General features: G+C 40.3%; 1 protein-coding gene and 1 pseudogene across 2 annotated transcripts; one reads left to right on the forward strand and one right to left on the reverse strand.

The window, feature by feature from the left end:
• Positions 1-7,589: 7,589 nt before the first annotated feature.
• TMT1A (thiol methyltransferase 1A) lies at positions 7,590-19,294 on the reverse strand. 2 transcript variants are annotated; one of them, XM_061416124.1, is made up of 3 exons: positions 19,207-19,294; positions 18,041-18,658; positions 7,590-8,926 (listed from the first exon to the last, which is right to left on the reverse strand). In XM_061416124.1, exons 2-3 carry the CDS (start codon positions 18,536-18,538, stop codon positions 8,690-8,692), a joined length of 735 nt encoding a protein of 244 aa, XP_061272108.1. In that variant the 5' UTR covers positions 18,539-18,658; positions 19,207-19,294; the 3' UTR covers positions 7,590-8,689. The 2 variants fall into 2 exon arrangements, with proteins under 2 accessions (XP_061272108.1, XP_061272107.1); XM_061416123.1 differs by lacking the exon at positions 19,207-19,294 and having other exon boundaries at positions 18,041-18,859.
• Positions 9,737-12,240, forward strand: LOC133247394 (thymosin beta-10-like; annotated as a pseudogene).
• Positions 19,295-21,201: the final 1,907 nt, after the last annotated feature.

The following is a 21,201-nucleotide window of genomic DNA, read 5'->3' on the forward strand; positions in this document are numbered from 1 at the left end:
AATCATAAGGGATTTGATTTAGGTCAAACCTGAATGGTTTAGTGGTTTTCCCTACTTTCTTCAATTTCAGTCTGAATTTGGCAATAAGGAGTTCATGATCTGAGCCACAGTCAGCTCCTGGTCTTGTTTTTGCTGAGTGTATAGAGCTTCTCCATCTTTGGCTGCAAAGAATATAATCAATCTGATTTCAATGTTGACCATCTGGTGATGTCCATGTGTAGAGTCTTCTCTTGTGTTGTTGGAAGAGGGTGTTTTCTATGACCAGTGCGTTTTCTTGGCAAAACTCTATTAGCCTTTGCCCTGCTTCATTCCGTATTCCAAGGCCAAATTTGCCTGTTACTTTAGGGAGTAACTCCTGTTACTACCCGAGGCAATCTACAGATTCAGTGCTGCTGCTGCGTCGCTTCAGTTATGTCCGACTCTCTGTGACCCTATAGACGGCAGCCCACCAGGCTCCCCCATCCCTGGGATTCTCCAGGCAAGAACACTGGAGTGGGTTGCCATTTCCTTCTCCAATGCATGAAAGTGAAAAGTGATAGTGAAGTTGTTCAGTCGTGTCCGACTCTTAGCGACCCCATGGACTACAGCCCAACAGGCTCCTCCATCCATGGGATTTTCCAGGCAAGAGTACTGGAGTTGGGGTGCCATTGCCTTCTCCACAGATTCAGTGCAATCCCTCTCAAATTACCAATGCCATTTGTCATAGAAATGGAACAAAAATGTTTTAAATTTGTATGGAAACACAAAAGACCTCGAATAGCCAAATAGTCTTTAAATAGGAAAACGGAGCTGGGGGGATCAGGCTTCCTGATTTCAGACTATACTACAGAATCTTGCATTTTAAGCTAAGGATTTTGAACTTTGATCTGAAAGCCATGAGAAGCCACCAAAGTATTTCAGGCAGGAAGTGGTTTTTTATTTAGCTTCTAGAAGCATCATAGAGAAGTTTGGGAGGGATGGGGCTGTGGTGAGGCTTACTTAATTGAAGTAAGGAGTGGTGTGTGCAGAAGCAATGGAAGAAGAAGGGAAGGGTCGGTATCTGGTTGTAGGAAGAAAGAGAAAGCTAGGATGATGTCTTGGGTTCCCAGCTTGAGTAACAGTGACAAACAGTGATTTTGCAATTTGCTGAGATTAAACAAATAAGAAGCAGGTTAGAGGTAAAGGAGACCCATAGTCAGATATTGGCAGATTTTATGGCAATAGGAAAATTAGGCATGAATGGGAGAGTGGTGATGAATTGATTTACACTGCAGTCCAGCCTGGTTAGAAAAGGGAATCAATCTTGGTTGGTAACCAAGACAGATTAGACTTATCTGAGGTTTCTAAGTTGAAAAATGGGTGGGAGAGGTAAAAGGCTGGAAGGCTGGGTTTCAAGAATGAAACTTTAGAGTAAAATTTTATATGAGGCACTTTGGAGGTAATGATGATGTGGTTCGATAGATGTTTAGTATGTCTGTTTTCCTCTAGAAGTGGTAAGTTTATTTGTAGGAGCATTTTTTTCCCAAGGAGAGGATCTGTATCTTTCATCAGACTCCCAAGGAAATCTCTTAGGACCCTATAAAAATAAAGAATTGGTATTAGCCCCATCATAACCTGTTTCTCATATTTTCAAACATACCTGTCATGTAGTTGCTATATGAGCAGAAGGCAAATGTTTCTTTATAAAATTTAACTCAGAAGGGCCCTACAGAATATGAAGGGAAGAAAATAAAAGCACAATAGCAAAAAGGTAGCTGACAGGTTAGCAATTTATTAATAGTGTCTGCTCTCTCCAGTGTTTCCTCCCACTTTTAATATTGGGGCAGATGAGGGGTATGCATTGGCATGCAGTTTGGTATATGGCATCATTTATGTTTATAAATAAATGTATATCTTACTGTTTAAGCCTTTGGTTTTTTAGAAAGAAAGTTTTTCGATTTCTTTGTTCCTAAGCTTTGGTGGACAATAAAGTGGAACAAAAAGCTCTTCCTCTGGGATCAGAGTTAATAATTTGTTCCCATAACCTGAGAAGTGAGAGAGAATTTGAAAGGAGTGATGTTTCTTTTATAAGCTTAATACTACCTGCTTAGCTTGACAGGTAAGATGGAAGCCAATATTGGAGGGACTAAGAAAATCCTGTAAGTATCCACAGTACTCCCTGTAGAAGTTATTTTCAGCAGCTGAAACAAACACATTTCATGCAGGTGCCAATTTTTTATTGTCAGGTACAAAAATGAGAGCTTTTCCAAATTTTTATGAAAGATTTTAAAAATACGGACTCTTCAGAAAACATTATACTGTGTAAATAATTAAGTCAGTTGGAATTCCAGGATGACATTTATAGAAATGAAGGATCTTTTCTGATAGGAAAGTAGTCTTTATTCCTCTCACAAATACTTAGGGAGGCAGGGTCTTGACCACAGTGAGGGGCCATGTGGAGCAGTTCCAGTGCTCTTACTAACCATCTTATATAGTGTTTCATCCTCACAAAAATCCTAGGACGTGTGGGTACTGTTACCCTCTTATGCTAAGTGACTAAAATATTAATAAAATGTGGTGATGAGATTTGTTCAAATATTCTGACTTCAGGGACTTCCTTGGTGGTCCAGTGGCTAAGACTCTGCACTTCCAAAGCAGGGGGCCTGAGTTTGATCCCTGGTCAGGGGACGAGGGAGCTTCCCTGGTGGCGATAGGGTTAAAGAGTCTGCCTGCCAATGCAGGAAATGCAAGCAATGTGGGTTTGGTCACTGGGTTGGGAAGATCCCCCGGAGTAGGAAATGGCAGCCTGCCCCGGTATTCTTGCTTGGGAAATCCTATGGACAGAGGAGTCTGGCAGGAGTCCATGGGGCCACAGAGAACTGAACAAAACTGAGCAGCAAGTGACTAGATCCCGCATACTGCAACTAAAGATCCTGCACCTGGCACAGCCAAAATAAAGAAATATTTAAAAACAAACATTCTGGAAGCTTTTTTTCACTGGACCACAATGCGGGAAAAAACATTGAGGTGTCATTTGACAGAGGCCTTAAATAAAGAGTTGAGCAGCTTAAACTCAGTTTAATGCTGAATAGATATCTTTGTGATTTTGAGTTGTGGGAATGATCGAATTAAATTGTTCTGGAAATTATGAGCTCATGCTCAGAAAGGGGTGATGAAGGAGTGGAGGCATGGAGACCTGTTTGAAGCATTTTCTGGTATGAGAGACCAGGACTTGGGTGAGATATCTGTGCCTGCCTTAGGAAGCCACTTCTTTGTACCCCAGGAAAGTTGTTTGCTGAACTTCTGCTTTATTGTGGGTTGAACTGGGTGAAAGAGGGAAAGGAAGGTTAAGTCAGTTGTAAAAGGAATGTCTTTGTACTACTGTATCCAGATGTATTATCCCCTCCTTGCCTTAGAGCTACTTCTGTCATACCCTTGAATCAGGTAACACCTGGCCAAGTCCCAGCGTAAATGGTTTATCACTCTAGCCATCTCCGTTCAGTCTATACATGTGGTCATCCAGGCATTAATTCTGAGGCTAAGATGGTTGCTGTGGAAGTGCAGTAGAAGGGACCAGTTGAGAGATTTGAAGAAGAGGCAGGACTTCATGATGAATCCATTGGCTTCAGAGTGAGTGCCTGCTATATAGTACACACTGTATTGGGCATGTAGAAGAAAGGAGGAACAGACTGGTGGCTATTGATGAGTGCTAAGAGATTTCTCAAAGATCCAGCGTCTTGAAACAGCCAGCAAATGCTTTCTAGGGCATCACTTTACCTCTTTCTTAGGACATCATTACAGATATTGAGGAAGCTGGAAAATGTTGTTTGTTTAGGGAAGAAGAGAGTGAATTATTTTTTGATGTGGTAAATCTGAAATATTAAAGTCATGGCAATTGTGAGGTTTAGGAATCTTCTTCACATAGATGGTGGTTCACAACCTAAGTTTATAAGAAACTCTCAAGGGACTGAACACAGACCAAATGAGTCCTAAGGGATGATTCAAGAGAATTGGTGGAGGAAGGGGCAAATGGTTATAGAGACTAGGATTCAGAAGAGCTGGAGAGGCAGGGCAGCATTGTAGGGAAGTCTGGGCTTTGGAGTCAGTTGAACTACGTGGGAATACCAGGATGGCCATTCACTCGGTGGCCTGGAAGTGACAGAACATCCGCTGGTCTGCTTTCTTCTTTGTCGGGTGCAGATACTTACACCTGCCTGGTAAAGTTGTGAGTACTGTATGAAATAATTCTGTAAAACTCCCTACTATAAAGAAGGTGGGTAATAAATGAAAATTTTTATTATTAGCTGTTAGAGTCATGGAATAAACAAATCATTCCAAGGAGAAGGTTGATATCAGTTTCAGATACATTGGAAGATTCAGATACGTGAAGGATGCAGCCTGGGTTGCACTATGGGATGTGAGAGATTTTTATCTTTAAAAATGGTGAATTCTGGGAACTTCCCTGGCGGTCCAGTGGTTAAGACTATACTTCCAATGCAGGGGGTGTGAGTTCGATCTCTGGTCAAGGAGCTAAGATCCCATATGCCAATCATCCAAAAACAAAAGGTAAATTCTGAGTGGTAATTTTCCTTGTTCCCATGTAATTCTCTGTAGGTTCCCAAATAGTTTCCTTTAGAAACAAAATAATGTCATATATTATCTGTGTATTATTATTATTTTAAAAACTGAACTAGAAATGGGGAACATTGGCCACTTTATGTTCATTTCCCGGGCCTTCAGTTAATATGACATTTGCCTCAGGTCTGTGGTGATTCCATGGTTCAGGGAATCCTGGTTATTCTTTATGTAACCTGAATGCTTTTAGTTTTAAATATTGAGGTATTTAAAGTGACACTTATTGAATTGCTTTATTTTTTGCTTTTGTTGACATTAGTCTGCTATGATTCATTACACTGTGAACTCCTTAGCAGATAAATAAGAATTGAATTCCAGTTATGTTAAGTTCTGTGTTTTCTAAAGCAATACCAAAGAGAAAGGCTTATATTAGGGTCAAGAGTACAAAAGGAACTATTATGTATTGTTTTCCTCACTTTCTATTCAAGTGTGAAATATGTAGGAATTCAGGGGAAGCAGCTGGATTATTGGAACAGTTAGGAATAGGATATAATAAATATATAAATATAATAAAATTTAGTAAGTTTTTTTTGTTGTTAGCCATTAAAATAAGTGTTGAGCTTATGGACCCAGGGTCTTAACAAAATTAGGAACAAGCTGATGGAAATAGTAGCCATCCCAAAATCTGCCCTTCGGGTTCCCAGCCCTGCCTACTGTCTTTCAGTTCCTTGAAGATATTGTTTTTCTTTTTTTTGTTTGTTTGTTTGTGACACAAGCTGATCCATTATGCTGAAAGACTCTATTCATCCTCTGAAATTCAGCTCAGATGTCACTTCCTCAAGGAAGCCTCTGATACTCTCCCTGAGAGGGCCAGATTTCATTCTCCTGAACTTCTTCCTCAGAGAGAGCACTGATCACAACTGTATATGCTCCCTAGGGCAGAGAACAAGTCTAGCTTATTCAGGGCTCTAAGCCAAGCACCAAGAGCAGAGTACACAGTAGGCATGCAGTAAATGTTGAATGAAGTTCAGCATTTATTAAGCACTAAGTACCTCACCTCATTAACTCCTCACAGTTACCCTTTAGGTAGATTATCCCCATTAACAGATGACGAGAGTGACACTAGCAAAGTAACTTGCCCCAGGTCATATAGTCAATGAATGCCGCAGCCAGAACTTGATTCATGTCATTTTGATGGCAAAGCCAGTGTCCTTTTTTTCTTTTATTTCTCTCATTGCATGCTATTTTCCCATGAAAAAGCCAGTATTCTGAACATGGCACTATGCTTAGAAAGACAAACAGGAGGGTCGGATCAGAAGGCAGAGATGTATTTATAATGGCCATTTGTAGTGTGCCTTCCCACCATACATTTCTGCTTTCCCTAATCACAGGCCCTGCTTTCATTTGGAGGATACACAACTCTCCTTGTCTCAGTCCCCATGGTTTGGGTGTCCTCAGCCCCTGGGATGAAGTGCTGTGCCCATCAGCATGACCCATCCCATTGAAATAGGATGAATGACTCAGGGATGGACTTCTGACCTAGTATTGTCAATTGAAGAATCAACTGAGACTCAAATGTAGAACTCTGGAGTGTTTCAAAAAGTTGTCTTGATCTTTTCAACTGGCCATGGGTCCTGGAAGCATGAAGACTGGCATTATTTCCAAAGACTTTACCACCTGAAAGAGAGAAGAGGGCAGATGTGGCCCTAGACACTGTCTGGCCACTGATAACATTATCTGAGCCTTGCCCAGGCTGTGCCTCGGGCTCTCTGTTCCTAAAGTGAAAGTGAAGTTGCTCAGTCATGTCTGACTCTTTGCGACCCCATGAAGCCTACCAGGCTTCTCCATCCATGGGATTTTCCAGGCAAGAGTACCGGAGTGGGTTTCCATTTCCTTCTCTAGGGGCTCTTCCTGAACCAGGGATCGAACCCAGGTTTCCCACATTGCAGGCAGACGCTTTACCCTCTGAGCCACCAGGGAAGCCCCTCTGTTCCTAAACCTTTCACTAATTTGAGTCAGAGTTCTTTTCGACTTAAGTCTTTTTGGGTTGGGAGTTCTGTCACCAGAAATCAAGGGAATCTAACCAACACAGGACCTAAAAAGCATTGACATGTTTTGCCTCTTATCTGTTTCCATTTTGCATAGGCTTAAGCCATGTCCTTAGGTTCTTGGAATGATCATAAATGTGTGTTTTCTGGGCCTGAGAAGGTAGTATAGCAGCGATGCTTGTCAAAACAGGTATTGTGGTTTTAGGAATCAGGGCTCTAAGACTAGCTGAGTACCTTGTGGAATGTGAGAAACTTCACTTATTTATTACCGCCCCCCCCCACCTGTAGAGAGTAAGGATAATATTTGCTACACCGTTTAAACAAAAGGGAGTTGAGAAGAATGTGCCCAGTACTTTGTACTTTGGTATTACACACCTTCCAGCAAGCCAATAATACTTCAGCAGATCAACCTTGGTTTTTCAGATTTCTCAATCCCTAGACTGACCTAACCAGTAGTAAGTTGGGCAAATAAAGACATCCCTACTTTTAGGAGACCCTGGTGGGGGGATATTCACATTCCATAGTTCAGGAGACTGTAGACTCATGTTCTAACCTCACCGTAATGAGATTAGGTGTTTAACTAATTAGGTGTTTAGCTAATTAATTAGGTGTTAACAGTTGTTAACTGTTTTCATGCACGAGAGAACAGTAAACTTTCTTTCTTTCTGCTCTATGGATTTCACAAAGGGAGTTTTTGGACTTGAACTTTTCAAAACCCATTCAGACCCTTCCAAAATTGCCTTTTATTTTTACTTTTTGGCCATGCTACATGGCATATGTGATCTTAGTTTCCTGACCAGGGACTGAACCAGCATCCTCTGTCATTTGAAGTGCAAGTCTTAACCATTGGACAACCAGGAAAGTCCCCAAATTGCTTTTTCTGAAATCTGCTAGCTGTATTTAGTTATTTGGCTGTAGAAGGAAAAATCTGTACTTTCAAATAGCTTAATTTTCCACCATGAAGGAAAGCCCTCCCAGAGATGCTAAGAAAAATGAAAGTAAGCCAGCAAAGATATAAATCATTCATTTTATTTCCATTCCTAAATTATATGTGAATTTATTGATTTGATATTTAAAATAGTCCTTTTGCAAAATCATCTCAGAAAACATACTAAATTTATTAAAATGCATACAAACTTTTGCTGAAAATTCTAAATCCTCTAACTGATTAACTTGTTTTCAATGCACTTGTGATGATTTCCCAAGGTTTCTGTGGTTACAAGGAACAAAGAAATCATCTTGGGACCAGAGTAGAAATTTGACCAGAATAATCCAAACAATATTTGTCTACCTCTTTACAGACTCACAGGTTGCCTATTTTGAGGGGGCTCTTACAAAGTGTACCCAAGCTTTCAGTGTTTCCCTCATTACAGTGGGCATTTTCTTTGCTTACAGTTTAAAACATTCAGCCAAGAACATGCTAGATAATAGGCAAAGTGAACCCAAGAACTTTGCTTCATGAAGTTTTATGGATATACTAAAGTGTATTGTACAATCTTCCTTGTAAGAATTAAAGACTGGAATGCAGGAGAACAAACTCTGGTGGAATACTGGAATAAAAAACATAACAGAGCTGGGCAGAATCAGGTGTGGCGTCCTGGTACATTAACTTTGAAAGCCAGCCCATTGATACTAAGAACAGCAAGTAGATTCAGATTCCTTAAAAAAAAAAAAAAATCTGTGCTTAGTATTTCTTTATTCAGTTTGTGAATTATTAAGATCTTTTGCATCTCCCTTTTCAAAATCTTCTTCTGTGTGATTTAATTTTTATTAGCATCAGCCTCATAGAAATGGTGAAATTAAAATCTGTTGGGTCATAATTTAAATAAGACAAATTGTGAAGTTCTGGAATAAAATAAGATCTGAGGATAATGGTGGAATTTAATTATGGAAGCCCACTGTTTCTTTCAAGAGAGAGTTCAAAGTTGTTTTGTTTTTGATTCTTGGGAGATGATAGAAAATGGCTAACTAGGTTATAACATAAACTTTGAGGGATGAAATGCAAATTTACTCAAAAAAGGGAGTTCCCATCTTCCAGTTACTATTTTAAGTGTGAAGCCAAAACCTTAAATTATTTGAGCCCTTTGGGTCTCAGCTCCCTGCTTCCACTATTTCACAGCATATCCATAGATGTGAGGGCGCACTAGCTCCCAGGACAGAGGGGCCTGTAAGTGCTGCAGCTTCAGCTTGGAGAAGCGGGCCTTCTCCAGGGCCTTCCAGCTCTCTCTGGTCAGGTTGCATCCATCAAACAGTAGGTACCAGACGGGATCCAGGACCTGTTGCCAGAAGTAATTCCAGGTGGAAGGCTTATCTGCTACATGCTCCATGAAATAAAAAGCTCCTCCCTGAGAAAGAAAAGGAGGAAAGAAAACCACACCAAGAATTTTAGTTTGGGACAAACAATTCGATAAGATGTTTAAATGTCAGATTTCAGTGGCCCCAGAGGTCCACTTCACGAGAAGACATGGAGAAATCCAAACTTACTACGATACCATTGTGGTTAATAGTGTCATCTTCTGTCAGATTGTATACAGAGCTGCCAGTCTATATTGTCTGTTCATAAAAGTAATACATAATGATAGCTAAATTTAAAGCAATTTAAAGCATTCAAGGCCTATTCTTAATGCCTGTCACATGCATGCTTGCGTGCTCAGTCACTTCCAACTCTGTGACACCATGGACTGTAGTCCACCAGGCTCCTCTGTCCATGGGATTCTTCAGACAAGAATACGAGTGGGTTGCCATGCCCTCCTCCAGGGGATCTTCCCAATCCAGGGACTGAACCCATGTCTCTTGCATCTCCTGCATTGGCAGGTGGATTCTTTACCACTGAGCCACCTCAGAAGCCTGGTTGTCAAGCTGCCCTTTGGAAGAGTTGCCCCAGTTTGTATTCATACCAGCAATAGATGTGAGTGCCCATTTTCAATAAATGCTCATCTATATTTTAAAAAATCTATTTGATGTGTAATGTGGTATTTTTTATAACATGCATATCTTTAGTATTTTTAATTATGACATCTTTTACTAAACGTTATGTGTTGGAAAGATCCCCTGTAGAAAGGAATGGCAACCCACTCTAGTATTCTTGCCTAGAGAATTACATGGACAGAAGAGCCTGGTGGGCTGTACAGTCCATGGGGTCTTAAAGAGTCTGACATGACTGAGTGACTAACTCTTTGACTACTAATACTGGCTGTTTGGATTTCTGTTTTTCTGATTTGTCTGTTAATGTCCATTATCAGTTTTCTAATAGGCTATTGGCTTTTTTTTTTTTTTTTTTTTTTACTGATTAGTAAGGGCTTTTCGGAGAAGGCAATGGCACCCCATTCCAGTACTCTTGCCTGGAAAATCCCATGGACGGAGGAGCCTGGTGGGCTGCAGTCCATGGGGTCGCTAAGAGTTGGATACGACTGAGCGACTTCCCTTTCACTTTTCACTTTCATGCATTGGAGAAGGAAATGGCAACCCACTCCAGTGTTCTGCCTGGAGAATCCCAGGGACGGGGGAGCCTGGTGGGCTGCCGTCTATGGGGTCGCACAGAGTCGGACACGACTGAAGTGACTTAGCAGCAGTAAGGGCTTTTATTATAAACTACATACACTACAAACGTTTCCCCCATTTTTTGTTTGCCTTTTAATTACAATTTTTAAATTTCTCTTTATTTAAAAATAGAAGAAAAAAAAACCTTTAAATTCTTCTGAAAATTTTTCTTAGGCTCCACTTTGCAAGCCTGTGGGAGTCTGAAACCATACCAACCACTGTCTGAGGCTAAATAACCATGTCCTGTACTTTTGTACCATTATCATAGAATGAAAGTGATAGGATTAATTTCAGAAAATTAATCATCTAACAAATGAGAACATACTGTACAGCACAGGGAACTCTACTTAATGCACTGTGGTGACCTGAATGGGAAGGAAGTCCAAAAGGGATTCACTTTGCTGTATGGTAGAAACTAATGCAACATTGTAAAGCAACTATACTTTAATAAAGATTAATTTTAAAAAGTAGGGAAAAAATAAAAGCACAAGTTTTTGAAAAAAACAAACAAACAAAAACCACTAGGTCTCTTTGTCAGTGACACAAGTGGGAGCACTGGGACAGGAGACTTGAAGTGGAACTTCTTGGATTGTTTTAAGAAAATGGCAGACAAGCCCAACATGGGGAAATCAACAGCTTCGATAAGGCCAAGCTGAAGAAGACTGAGACGCAGAAAAACAGCCTTTCCAAAGGGTTCAAAGAGATCATTGAGCAGGAGAAGCAAGCAAAGTGAAATTTCCTGTGAACCTGGAGGATTCTCCACCGCATCATCTTGGAGACCCTGTCCGTGAGGTGGAGGAAAGTCCACCTGCAAGATACACACAAGTGACAAGCTGCACTGTGAGATTAAACAATATGTGTCTAAATTATGAACAGGTTACTGAAGGAATCAAAAGAGAAATTAAAAATTTCCTAGAAACAAATGACAATGAAAACACAACTCAAAACCTATGGGATACAGCAAAAGCAGTTCTAAGAGGGGAATTTATAGCAATACAGTCCTACCTCAAGAAACAAAAACATTGAATAGACAACCTAACTTTATACCTAAAACAACTGGGAAAAAGAAGAACAAAAAAAAAACCCCAAATTAGCAGAAGGAAACAAATCATAAAGATCAGAGCAGAAATAAATGAAAAAGAAATGAAAGAAACAATCGTAAAGATTAATAAAAATAAAAGCTGGTTCTCTGAGAAGATAAACAAAATTGACAAACCTTTTGCCAGACTCATCAAGAAAAAAAGAGAGAAGAATCAAATCAACAAAATAAGAAATGAAAAAGGAGAGGTTACAACAGACAATGCAGAAATACAAAGGATTATAGGAGACTTCTGAGCAACTATATGGCATAACCTAAAATGGATAATCTGGAAGAAATGGGCAAATTCTTAGAAAAGTTCAATCTTCCAAGACTGAACCAGGAAGAATTAGAAATTATGAACAACCCAATTACAAGCACAGAAATCGAAACTGATCAAAATTTGCCAAAAAGCAAACCCGGGAGCAGATGGCTTCACAGGTGAATTCTGTCAAACGTTTAGAGAGGAGCTAATACCCATCCTTCTAAAACTCTTTCAAAAAGTTGCAGAGGAAGGAACACTTCCAAACTCATTCTACAAGGCCACCATCACCCTGATTCCAAAACCAGACAAAGACAACACAAAAAAAGAAAACTACAGGCCTATATCACTGATGAACATAGATGCAAAAATCCTCAACAAAATTTTAGCAAACAGAATTCACCAATACATTAAAAAACTCATACACCATGATCAAGTTGGGTTTATTCCAGGGATGCAAGGATTCTTCAATATATGCAAATCAATGTGATACACCATATTAACAAATTGAAAGATAAAAACCATATGATAATCTCAGTAGAAACCTCAATAGAAAAAGCCTTTGACAAAATTCAGCACCCATTTATGATTTAAACTGTTAAAAAAATGGGCATGGAAGGAACCTACCTCAACATGGTAAGGGCCATATATGATAAGCCCACAGCAAACATTATTCTCAGTGGTGAAAAACTGAAAGCATTCACCCAAAGTTCAGGAAGAAGACAAAGGTATCCACTCTCACCACCATTATTCAACATAATTTTGGAAGTCCTAGTTACAGCAATCAGAGAAGAAAAAGAAATAAAAGGAATCCAGATCAGAAAAGGAGAGTGCTCCCTGTTTGCAGATGACATGATACTATACATAGAAAACCCTAAAGATATTATTAGAAAATTACTAGAGCTAATCAGTGAATTTAGCAAAGTTGCAGGAGACAAAATCAATACACAGGAGTCACTTGCATTCCTGTATACAAACAATGAAAAATCAGAAAGAGAAATTAAGGAATCAGTCCCATTCACCATTGCAACAAAAAGAATAAAATATCTAGGAATAAACCTACCTAAGGAGACAAAATAACTGTATACAGAAAATTATAAGACACTGATGAAAGAAATCAAAGACAACTTAAACAGATGGAGAGATATTCCATGTTCCTGGGTAGGAAGACTCCATATTGTGAAAATGACTATACTACCAAATGCAATCTACAAATTCAGTGTAATCCCTATCAAATTACCAATGGCATTTGTCACAGAACTAGAACTAAAAATTTCACAATTCATATGGAAACACAAAAGACCCTAAATAGCCAAAGCAGTCTTGAGAAAGGAGAATGGAGCTGGAGGAATCAACCTTCCTGACTTCAGATTATACTACAAAGCTACAGTCATCAAGACAGTATGGTACTGGCACAAAAACAGAAATACAGACCAATGGAACAAGATAGAAAACCCAGAAATAAGCCCATGCAATATGGATACCTTATTTTTGACAGAAGAGGCAAGAATATCCAATGGGGCAAAGACACCTCTTCAGTAAGTGGTGCTAGGAAAACTGGACAGTTACACATAAAAGAATGAAATTAGGACACTTCCTAACACCATAAACAAAGATAAACTCAAAATGGATTAAAGACCTAAATGTAAGACCAGAAACTGTAAAACCCTTAGGAGGAAAACATAGGGAGAACACTTGATGACATAAAGCAAGATCCTCTGTGACCCACCTCCTAGAGTAATGGAAATAAAAACAAAAGTAAACAAGTGGGACGTAGTTAAACTTAAAAACTTTTGCACACCAAAGAAACTATAAGCAAGGTGAACAGACAGCTCTCAGAATTGGAGAAAATAATAGCAAATGAAACAAGGGTTAATTTCCAAAATATACAAGCAGCTCATACAACTCGGTACCAGAAAACAAACAACCCAATCAAAAAGTGGCAAAAAGACCTAAACAGACATTTCTGCAAAGAAGTCATACAGATGGCTAACAAACACATGAAAAGATGCTCAACATCACTCATTATTAGAAAAATGCAAATCAAAACTACAATGAGATACCACCTCACATGAGTCAGAATGACCATCATCAAAAAGTCTACAAACAATAAATGCTGGAGAAGGTGTGGAGAAAAGGGAACCCTCTTGCATTTTTGGTGGGAATTTAAGTTGATACAGTCACTATGGAAGACAGTATGGAGAGTCATTAAGAAACTAGGAATAAAACCACCATATGACCCAGTAATCCCACTCCTAGGCATGTACCCTGAGGAAACCAAAACTGAAAAAGACACATGTACCCCATTGTTCATTGTAGCACTATTTACAATAGCTAGAATGTGGAAGCAACCTAGATGTCCATCGACACATGAATGGATAAAGAAGTTGTGGTACATATACACAATGGAATATTACTCAGCCATAAAGAGGAACACATTTGAGTGAGTTCTAATGAGGTGGATGAACCTAGAGCCTATTAGAGTGAAGTAAGTCAGAAAGAGAAATACCATATATTAACACATATATACAGAATCTAGAAAGATGGTACTGAAGAATTTATTTGCAGGGCAGCAATGGAGAAACAGATATAGAGAGCAAATTTATGGACATGGGGAGAGGGGAGGAGAGGGTGAGCTGTATGGAGAGAGTAATATGGAAACTTACATTACCATATATAAAATAGATAGCCAATGGGAATTTGCTGTATATCTCAGGAAACTCAAATAGGGGCTCTGTATCAATGTGGAGAGGTGGGATGGGGGGAGAGATGGGAGGGAGGTTCAAGAGGAAGTGGACATATGTATACCTATTGCTGATTCATGTTGAGATTTGACAGAAAACAAAATTCTATAAGCAGTTATCTTTCAACTAAAAAATATTATTTTTTAAAAAAAGACAAAGATACTGAGCCATCTAAAAGTGTTACTGAATTCATGATAATATTTTGTAATTTGATTTTTTTCCCCAATCAGTGGATACTGTATGTAAATAACTGTCAAATAGCAGTAACTGCTGGTTTCATCTAGGACAGTCCTGTAAATATAGATCAAGTCTGGACACAGTAGAGGGTACACATTATTAACGAGTCTTCAGAAGTTTTCTACTTAACCTACCTCTGGGGCGAGAAGGAGGAAAGGGACCAATGAGTACCTCCAAAACCCATTCTCCTTAGCCTCTTCTAGCTTCCCTAGTCTTAGCTGTCCAGGCAGAGTTTAGAGAGGGAGTTCCCCCTACTTGCCCCTCTGTGGGCAAGTACGAGACATGTGTTCAGGAATGGAAAACTTGAAATTTCCTGATGGAAAAAAATTTTTCCATGGAAGAGGACAGGAGAGAAGAGGAGACCCAGGTCTGAGGAGGTTGCTGATGCCCTCTGGGTTGCACAGGTTAGACTAGAGAGCCTGTTACCCTTTCAGGTGACTTGTGTAGCCAACTGGGCATGAAGATTTGGGATTAGAAGAGAGATCTGAGCTTGATACTTAGATTTGGAAACCATCTGTGTGTGTGGTAATTGAAAACTTTGGTGGTACATGAGATTACACAGGGGGTGTATATAAGCAAAATTAGAGCCAAAATAGAAACTCCAGTGTTTAAGGGATGGGCAGAGGAAGAATAGCCGGCAAAAATGGTAGAAATGTTGAAGTTGAAGCAATACAAAGCCCCAGTGATAAACACTGTGGTGCAGTGTTAAGAATATGTGCGTTAAAGTCAGATCTGCTGGCTGCGTCGGAGAAGGCAATGGCACCCCACTCCAGTACTCTTGCCTGGAAAATCCCATGGATGGAGGAGCCTGGTAGGCTGCAGTCCATAGGGTCACTACGAGTCGGACACGACTAAGCAACTTCACTTTCACTTTTTAGTTTCATGGATTGGAGGAGGAAATGGCAACCCACTCCAGTATTCGTGCCTGGAGAATCCCAGGCATGGGGGAGCCTGGTGGGCTGCCATCTATGGGGTCGCACAAAGTCGGACACGACTGAAATAACTTAGCAGCAGCAGCTGACTGCGTAATGTGGGGCAAGTTTCTTAACTTCCCTAGGTCTGTTTCCCCAGCCCAACATGAAGACAGTCCCTGCGTTAAGGACTGTGTGATGGGGTGAATGACAATGCAGGAAAGCCTCTGGTTCTATTCAGCAGTGAGTGGGTGCTTTGTAGGAGCTAAAGGAAGAATATGATCCCCTAAGAGCATTATCAGTGCTTAAACCCGAGGTGATCATTATTTGCTTTGCAGAGGCGTTGTGAGATTAGTAACACATAAGCAAAATGTCTCTTAAATGTGCCCAGTTAATGCCCAGTCTTGGGACAGATGAACCCAGGATTTGAATGTTAGAATCAGACCTTTTTCAGTTACAGTTTTGATGTCGGCCTATTCTTGAGCCAAACACAGAATTACAGTCGGCCCTCAGTATCCTTGGCTTCAATCAACAGATAAAAAATATTAGGAAAAAATCCAGAAAGTTCAAAAAAGGCCAAACTTGAATTTCCCACATGCTGGCAACTATTTATGTAGCATTTACTTTGTATTAGATATTAAAATAATCTAGAGATGATTTAAGGTATGTGGGAGGTTATGTGTGGGTTATATGCAGATTCTATACCATTTTATGTAAGGGACTTGAGCTTGTATAGATTTTGGTATCTGTGGTGGGGGTAGGGAGTGACTCTCAGGGACAACTGTATATTATTGCCTCTAAACACTATCTTTAAGTCCATTTCTTCCTGAGGAACTTCCTCTGTTAGAAAATAAAACTGAGGTCTCCGGTGGTATCACCCTAAACATGGCCATCTCATCTGATCTCAGAAGCTAAGCAGGGTTGGGTCTGGTTGGTACTTGGATGGGAGAAAATAAAACTGGGGATTACAGACCATCTTTTCCCCCTAGAAGAGTAAATTCAAATGTTAAAATACTCATATTTTATGTATGTTCAGCTTTGTTTAGAATTGTTGTTCAGTTTCTCAGTCATGTCTGACTCTTTGCAACCCCATGAACTGCAGCACACCAAGCTTCTATTTAAAACTAGCTTTTAAGTAAACAATAAAGGTAATATGTGAAAATTACATACAGGTATAAAGAATTTCAAACTGTACGGAGAGGTATAAAATGAAAAGAAATTCTTTCCCCTCATCCAGTTCCCTTCCCAATTAACTTAAAATGTTAAGTAAGGTAACCACTGTTAATCGTTACATATTTATAATTCCCATTAACATAAATACTTATATAAGTATATTCTATCCCCCACACAAATGGATTAGCACTCTACATAATATTCCGTTTTCATTGCTTTTAAAATTAACACTGTCTCTTGAGGATGTTTTTCATTGACATAGGTAAAAATTTCTTGTTTTAACAGCTGCAAAGAAATCCTTTATACTATGTGACAATTTACTTAACAACTTCCCATTGATGGATGTTATTTCCAATTTATTATATTAAAAATACTGTAATGAATATTTTTACCTTTAAATGAGTTTTTGTGTATTTTTGCACAATAGCTATAGGATAAATTCCTGTTGGATGAAGATGTAAATTACTTGAAAATTTGATATTATTAAATTGCCCTCCAAAGAGGACAGTTCCTCCAGTTGGGTGTCCAGACCCCCAGACCCACCCCAATACCATATTGAACTTAAAAGTCTCTGACAGAATAATAGATAAAAAGGGTCTTGCTTTAATTTCTTTTTAATTGAAGTATGGTTGATTATGGAGAAGGAAATGACAACCCACTCCAGTGTTCTTGCCTGGAGAATCCCAGGGACGGAGGAGCCTGGTGGGCTGCCGTGTATGGGGTTGCACAGAGTCAGACACGACTGAAGCGACTTAACAGGAACAGCAGCAGCATGGTTGATTATAATATTAGTTTCAGGTGTACAACAAAGTGATTCAAAATTTTTATAGTTTATACTCCATTTAAAGTTATTACAAAATAATGACTACACTGTGCTGTAGAATATATCCTTGTTGCCTATTTATTTTACACATCCTAGTTTGTATCTCTTAATCCCATACCACTCTTGCTCCTCCCTTTTTCCCTCTCCCAGGTGGTAACCACTAGTTTGTTCTGTATATCTATGAATTTATTTCTGTTTTATTATATTCATTTGTTTTATTTTCAAGATTCCACTATAAAATATCATGCTTTAATTTGTTCTTTAATTACAAGACTAGATATTTAAATCATATATTGGCTATTTTTATTTATATTTCTGTTCCTGTGCTTTGCTTTTTTTCCCTCTTTTTAAAAATAATTTAAGAATCCTGTTGATCTTGTTGATTTGTAACACCTTTATGAAGGAAGTTAACTCATTATCGTCCTTGGTAAATATTTTTTACAAAATATTTTTGTACTTCAAATTTATTTATGGTCCTTTTCCCTGCAGGAGTTCTAACATTTTTTTTTTATTCATGTACTATCAATCTTTTGCTTCATAGCTTCTGCACTCGAATATTTTTTTAAAAATTCAACAGTATTTTTTCTAGTAGCTTTACTTTTATGTTAGGGTGTTTGATCTACTGAAATTGGGAGGACTGCCCGTGGTGATGTGCTTGCCACTAAGCAGCCCTCCTCATGCCCACACTCACCGGCCTCAGCACTCGGCACACTTCCTGGAGGATCTGCTCCTGGTTCTTCACGGAGCAGAGCACCAGGGTGCAGACCACCACATCCATGGAGCCTGAGGCCACCTGGTGCATGTTCTCCCCGGCAGCCACTATGAAGCGCTCAAACTGCAGGTGTCGGTTCTGGGCAATGCTCTTGATCAAGAACTTCTCAAAGTTGGGGTTGGGATCAACACAGGTCACCTGGCATCCAGAGGGGTAGAACTTGAAGTTGGCCCCCGTGCCACAGCCCAGCTCCAGCAAGGAGAGCTTCCCAGAGGGGCCCGTGAACTCCCGCAGGTTGCTGAAGAGCTCCTGCTTTTTGCTCTCCATCTGTTTATTGTACATCACAGTCAACCTTGCCAGGAAGTAAGGGAACCACTGTTTGCATATCCAGTTCCACAAGCCCAGAAAGTCCAGCAGGTACATGGGAAATGCCAGGATGCAGACAGCCAGCCGGAGGATAAAAATGGTGAGCGCCATCACTCAGAAGAGAAGAAAACAGGCCAGCAGTCAAAGAGCTGACTCCTTTAATTGCAGGAAGTAGGTTTCTGGTCACACTCCAGAGCCAATCAGCTGCAGAGGAAAGAAGAACTGGCTGTGCTGGAAATACACAGCTGAAGTCAGATCTCAGGCAAGAGACCCATTTTATTCCGTTAATAGATGTTTGGCAGAAATTGCCTCATGGCTTATTTTTCATGAAGTGAAATGAGAAGGTTCCCAGCTTTTCCTTAGAAGGAAAGCTGATTACAGCCCCTTATTCCTGCTTGGAGACTACTGCTGCAGTTTTAAATGCAGAGTGTACTCACAGCTTCTGTTCTCCAGTCGCCTAAGAAAACAATCTGTGGGTGGAGCCTGGTTAAAACACACCAGAAGGCCGTTGGTAAACCCGATTTATTACTCTGTGCCCCGTCCTACTTCTGTTCCATCCTTCCCACCTCTGCCTCATTTTTTTTTAAAAAAGAAGTGAAAGCACATGCCTGTCTGGTCACAGCAAGAGTTTTCCCTTTTGCATTCTAGGCAGAGGTTCTTAGATGTTCATAACTGCACAGTGGGATTATTTTTAAGTCACTGTTTTGGGCTGCCCATTTTTAAAGGGCAAGTTTCACCTTCAAACTGTGCCAAATTACTACATTACTGAATTAACTTACCAGAGAAGGCAATGGCACCCCACTCCAGTACTTTTGCCTGGAAAATCCCATGGATGGAGGAGCCTGGTAGGCTGCAGTCTGTGGGGTCGCTAAGAGTCAGACACGACTGAGCGACTTCACTTTCGCTTTCACTTTTCACTTTCATGCATTGGAGAAGGAAATGGCAACCCACTCCAGTGTTCTTGCCTGGAGAATCCCAGGGATGGGGGAGCCTGGTGGGCTGCTGTCTATGGGGACGCACAGAGTCGGACACGACTGAATTAACTTACATAAAAATAGTCCCCAGAATATTCACTTTTGGGAACTTAAAGTGTTAAGAAAATATTTTCAGAAACCTGGGCCTTAGGGTGTTCAGGAAACATAGAAATGCTCAAAAATAATGGTAATGTTTACTTTTTAAAACCATGTGATGGACACAGGGAGTGTTTTGTTTCATTATATGTTATACCCAATACGTATTTTATAAATATGTGCTCCATCTTAACAGCTTTCTTGAGGTAGAATTAACATAAAATAAACTACACATATTTAAGCTGTATCATTTGGTTAAATTCTGGCACATGTACACACACATGAAATCACTGCTTCAGTCAAGGTAATGAATATATCAGTCACACTCCCTGCCTCCCAAATACCTCTTGCCCCTTTGTGATCCCTCTTTCCTGCCCTCCGTATTCCCAGGCCACCACTGATCTATTTTCTGTCACTGGAGTTAGTTTGCCTTTCCTATAGTTGGGCTTACAAGAATCCGCCTGCAATGCAGAAGACCCCAGTTCAATTCCTGGTTGATTCCTGGGTCAGGATGATCCTCTGGAGAAAGGATAGAGTACCCACTCCAGTATTCTTGGGTTTCCCTAGTGGCTCAGATGGTAAAGAATCTGCCTGCAATGTGGGAGACCTGGGTTTGATCCCTCGGTTGGGAAGATCCCCTGGAGGAGGATGGCAACCCACTCCAGGATTCTTGCCTGGAGAATCTCCATGGACAGAGGTCTTGGCAGGCTACAGTCCATGGGGTCACAAAGAGTTGGACATGACAGAGTGACTAAGCCCATACACATACATCCTATGATTTTATGTTAATTGGAATCATACAATATCTACTTTTATTGTCTGATTTCTTTCATCCAGCATAATTAAGAGTCATTCATACTGTTGTATGTATCCATTGATTTTCCACTGAGTAGTATTCTATTGTATGGATCTATAACAGTTTGTTTATCTACTCTCCTGAATTTGATGGATATTTGAGTTGTTAACAGTTTTCATAGCTTATTACAGTAGCTTATTACAAATGAAGCTACTATGGGGACTTCTCCAGTGGTCCAGTGGTTAAGAACCCTCCTTGCAATGCAGGGGACTCAGGTTCGATCCCTGGTTGGGAAACTAAGATCCCACATGCTGCATAGCATCTAAGCCCCTGAAAGGTTGTTGCTGAGCCATGAAAAATGATGGGATTCTTGGCCTCTCTAGGAGAGGAGTTCAATCTGGGGCCAGTGACAAGGCTTGATTGCTTGAAAACTTGTAATAAAGTTTTATTAAAGTATAGAAGAGACAGAGAAAGCTTCTGACATAGACATCAGAAGGGGGCAGAAAGAGTGCCCCCCTACTAGTGTTTAGCTAGATGTTATATAGCTACTGCTGCTGCTGCTAAGTCACTTCAGTCGTGTGTGACTCTGTGTTACACCATAGACGGCAGCCCACCAGGCTCCCCCGTCCCTGGGATTCTCCAGGCAAGAACACTGGAGGGGGTTGCCATTTCCTTCTCCAATGCATGAAAGTGAAGTCACTCAGTCGTGTCTGACCCTTAGCGACCCCATGGACTGCAGCCTACCGAGCTCCTCTGTCCATGGGATTCTCCAGGCAAGAACACTGGAGGGGGTTGCCATTTCCTTCTCCAATGCATGAAAGTGAAGTCACTCAGTCGTGTCTGACCCTTAGCGACCCCATGGACTGCAGCCTACCGAGCTCCTCTGTCCATGGGATTTTCCAGGCAAG

The sequence above is a fragment of the Bos javanicus genome, chromosome 5 (assembly GCF_032452875.1).
Source record: "Bos javanicus breed banteng chromosome 5, ARS-OSU_banteng_1.0, whole genome shotgun sequence".
NCBI classification, from domain to species: Eukaryota; Metazoa; Chordata; class Mammalia; order Artiodactyla; family Bovidae; genus Bos; species Bos javanicus.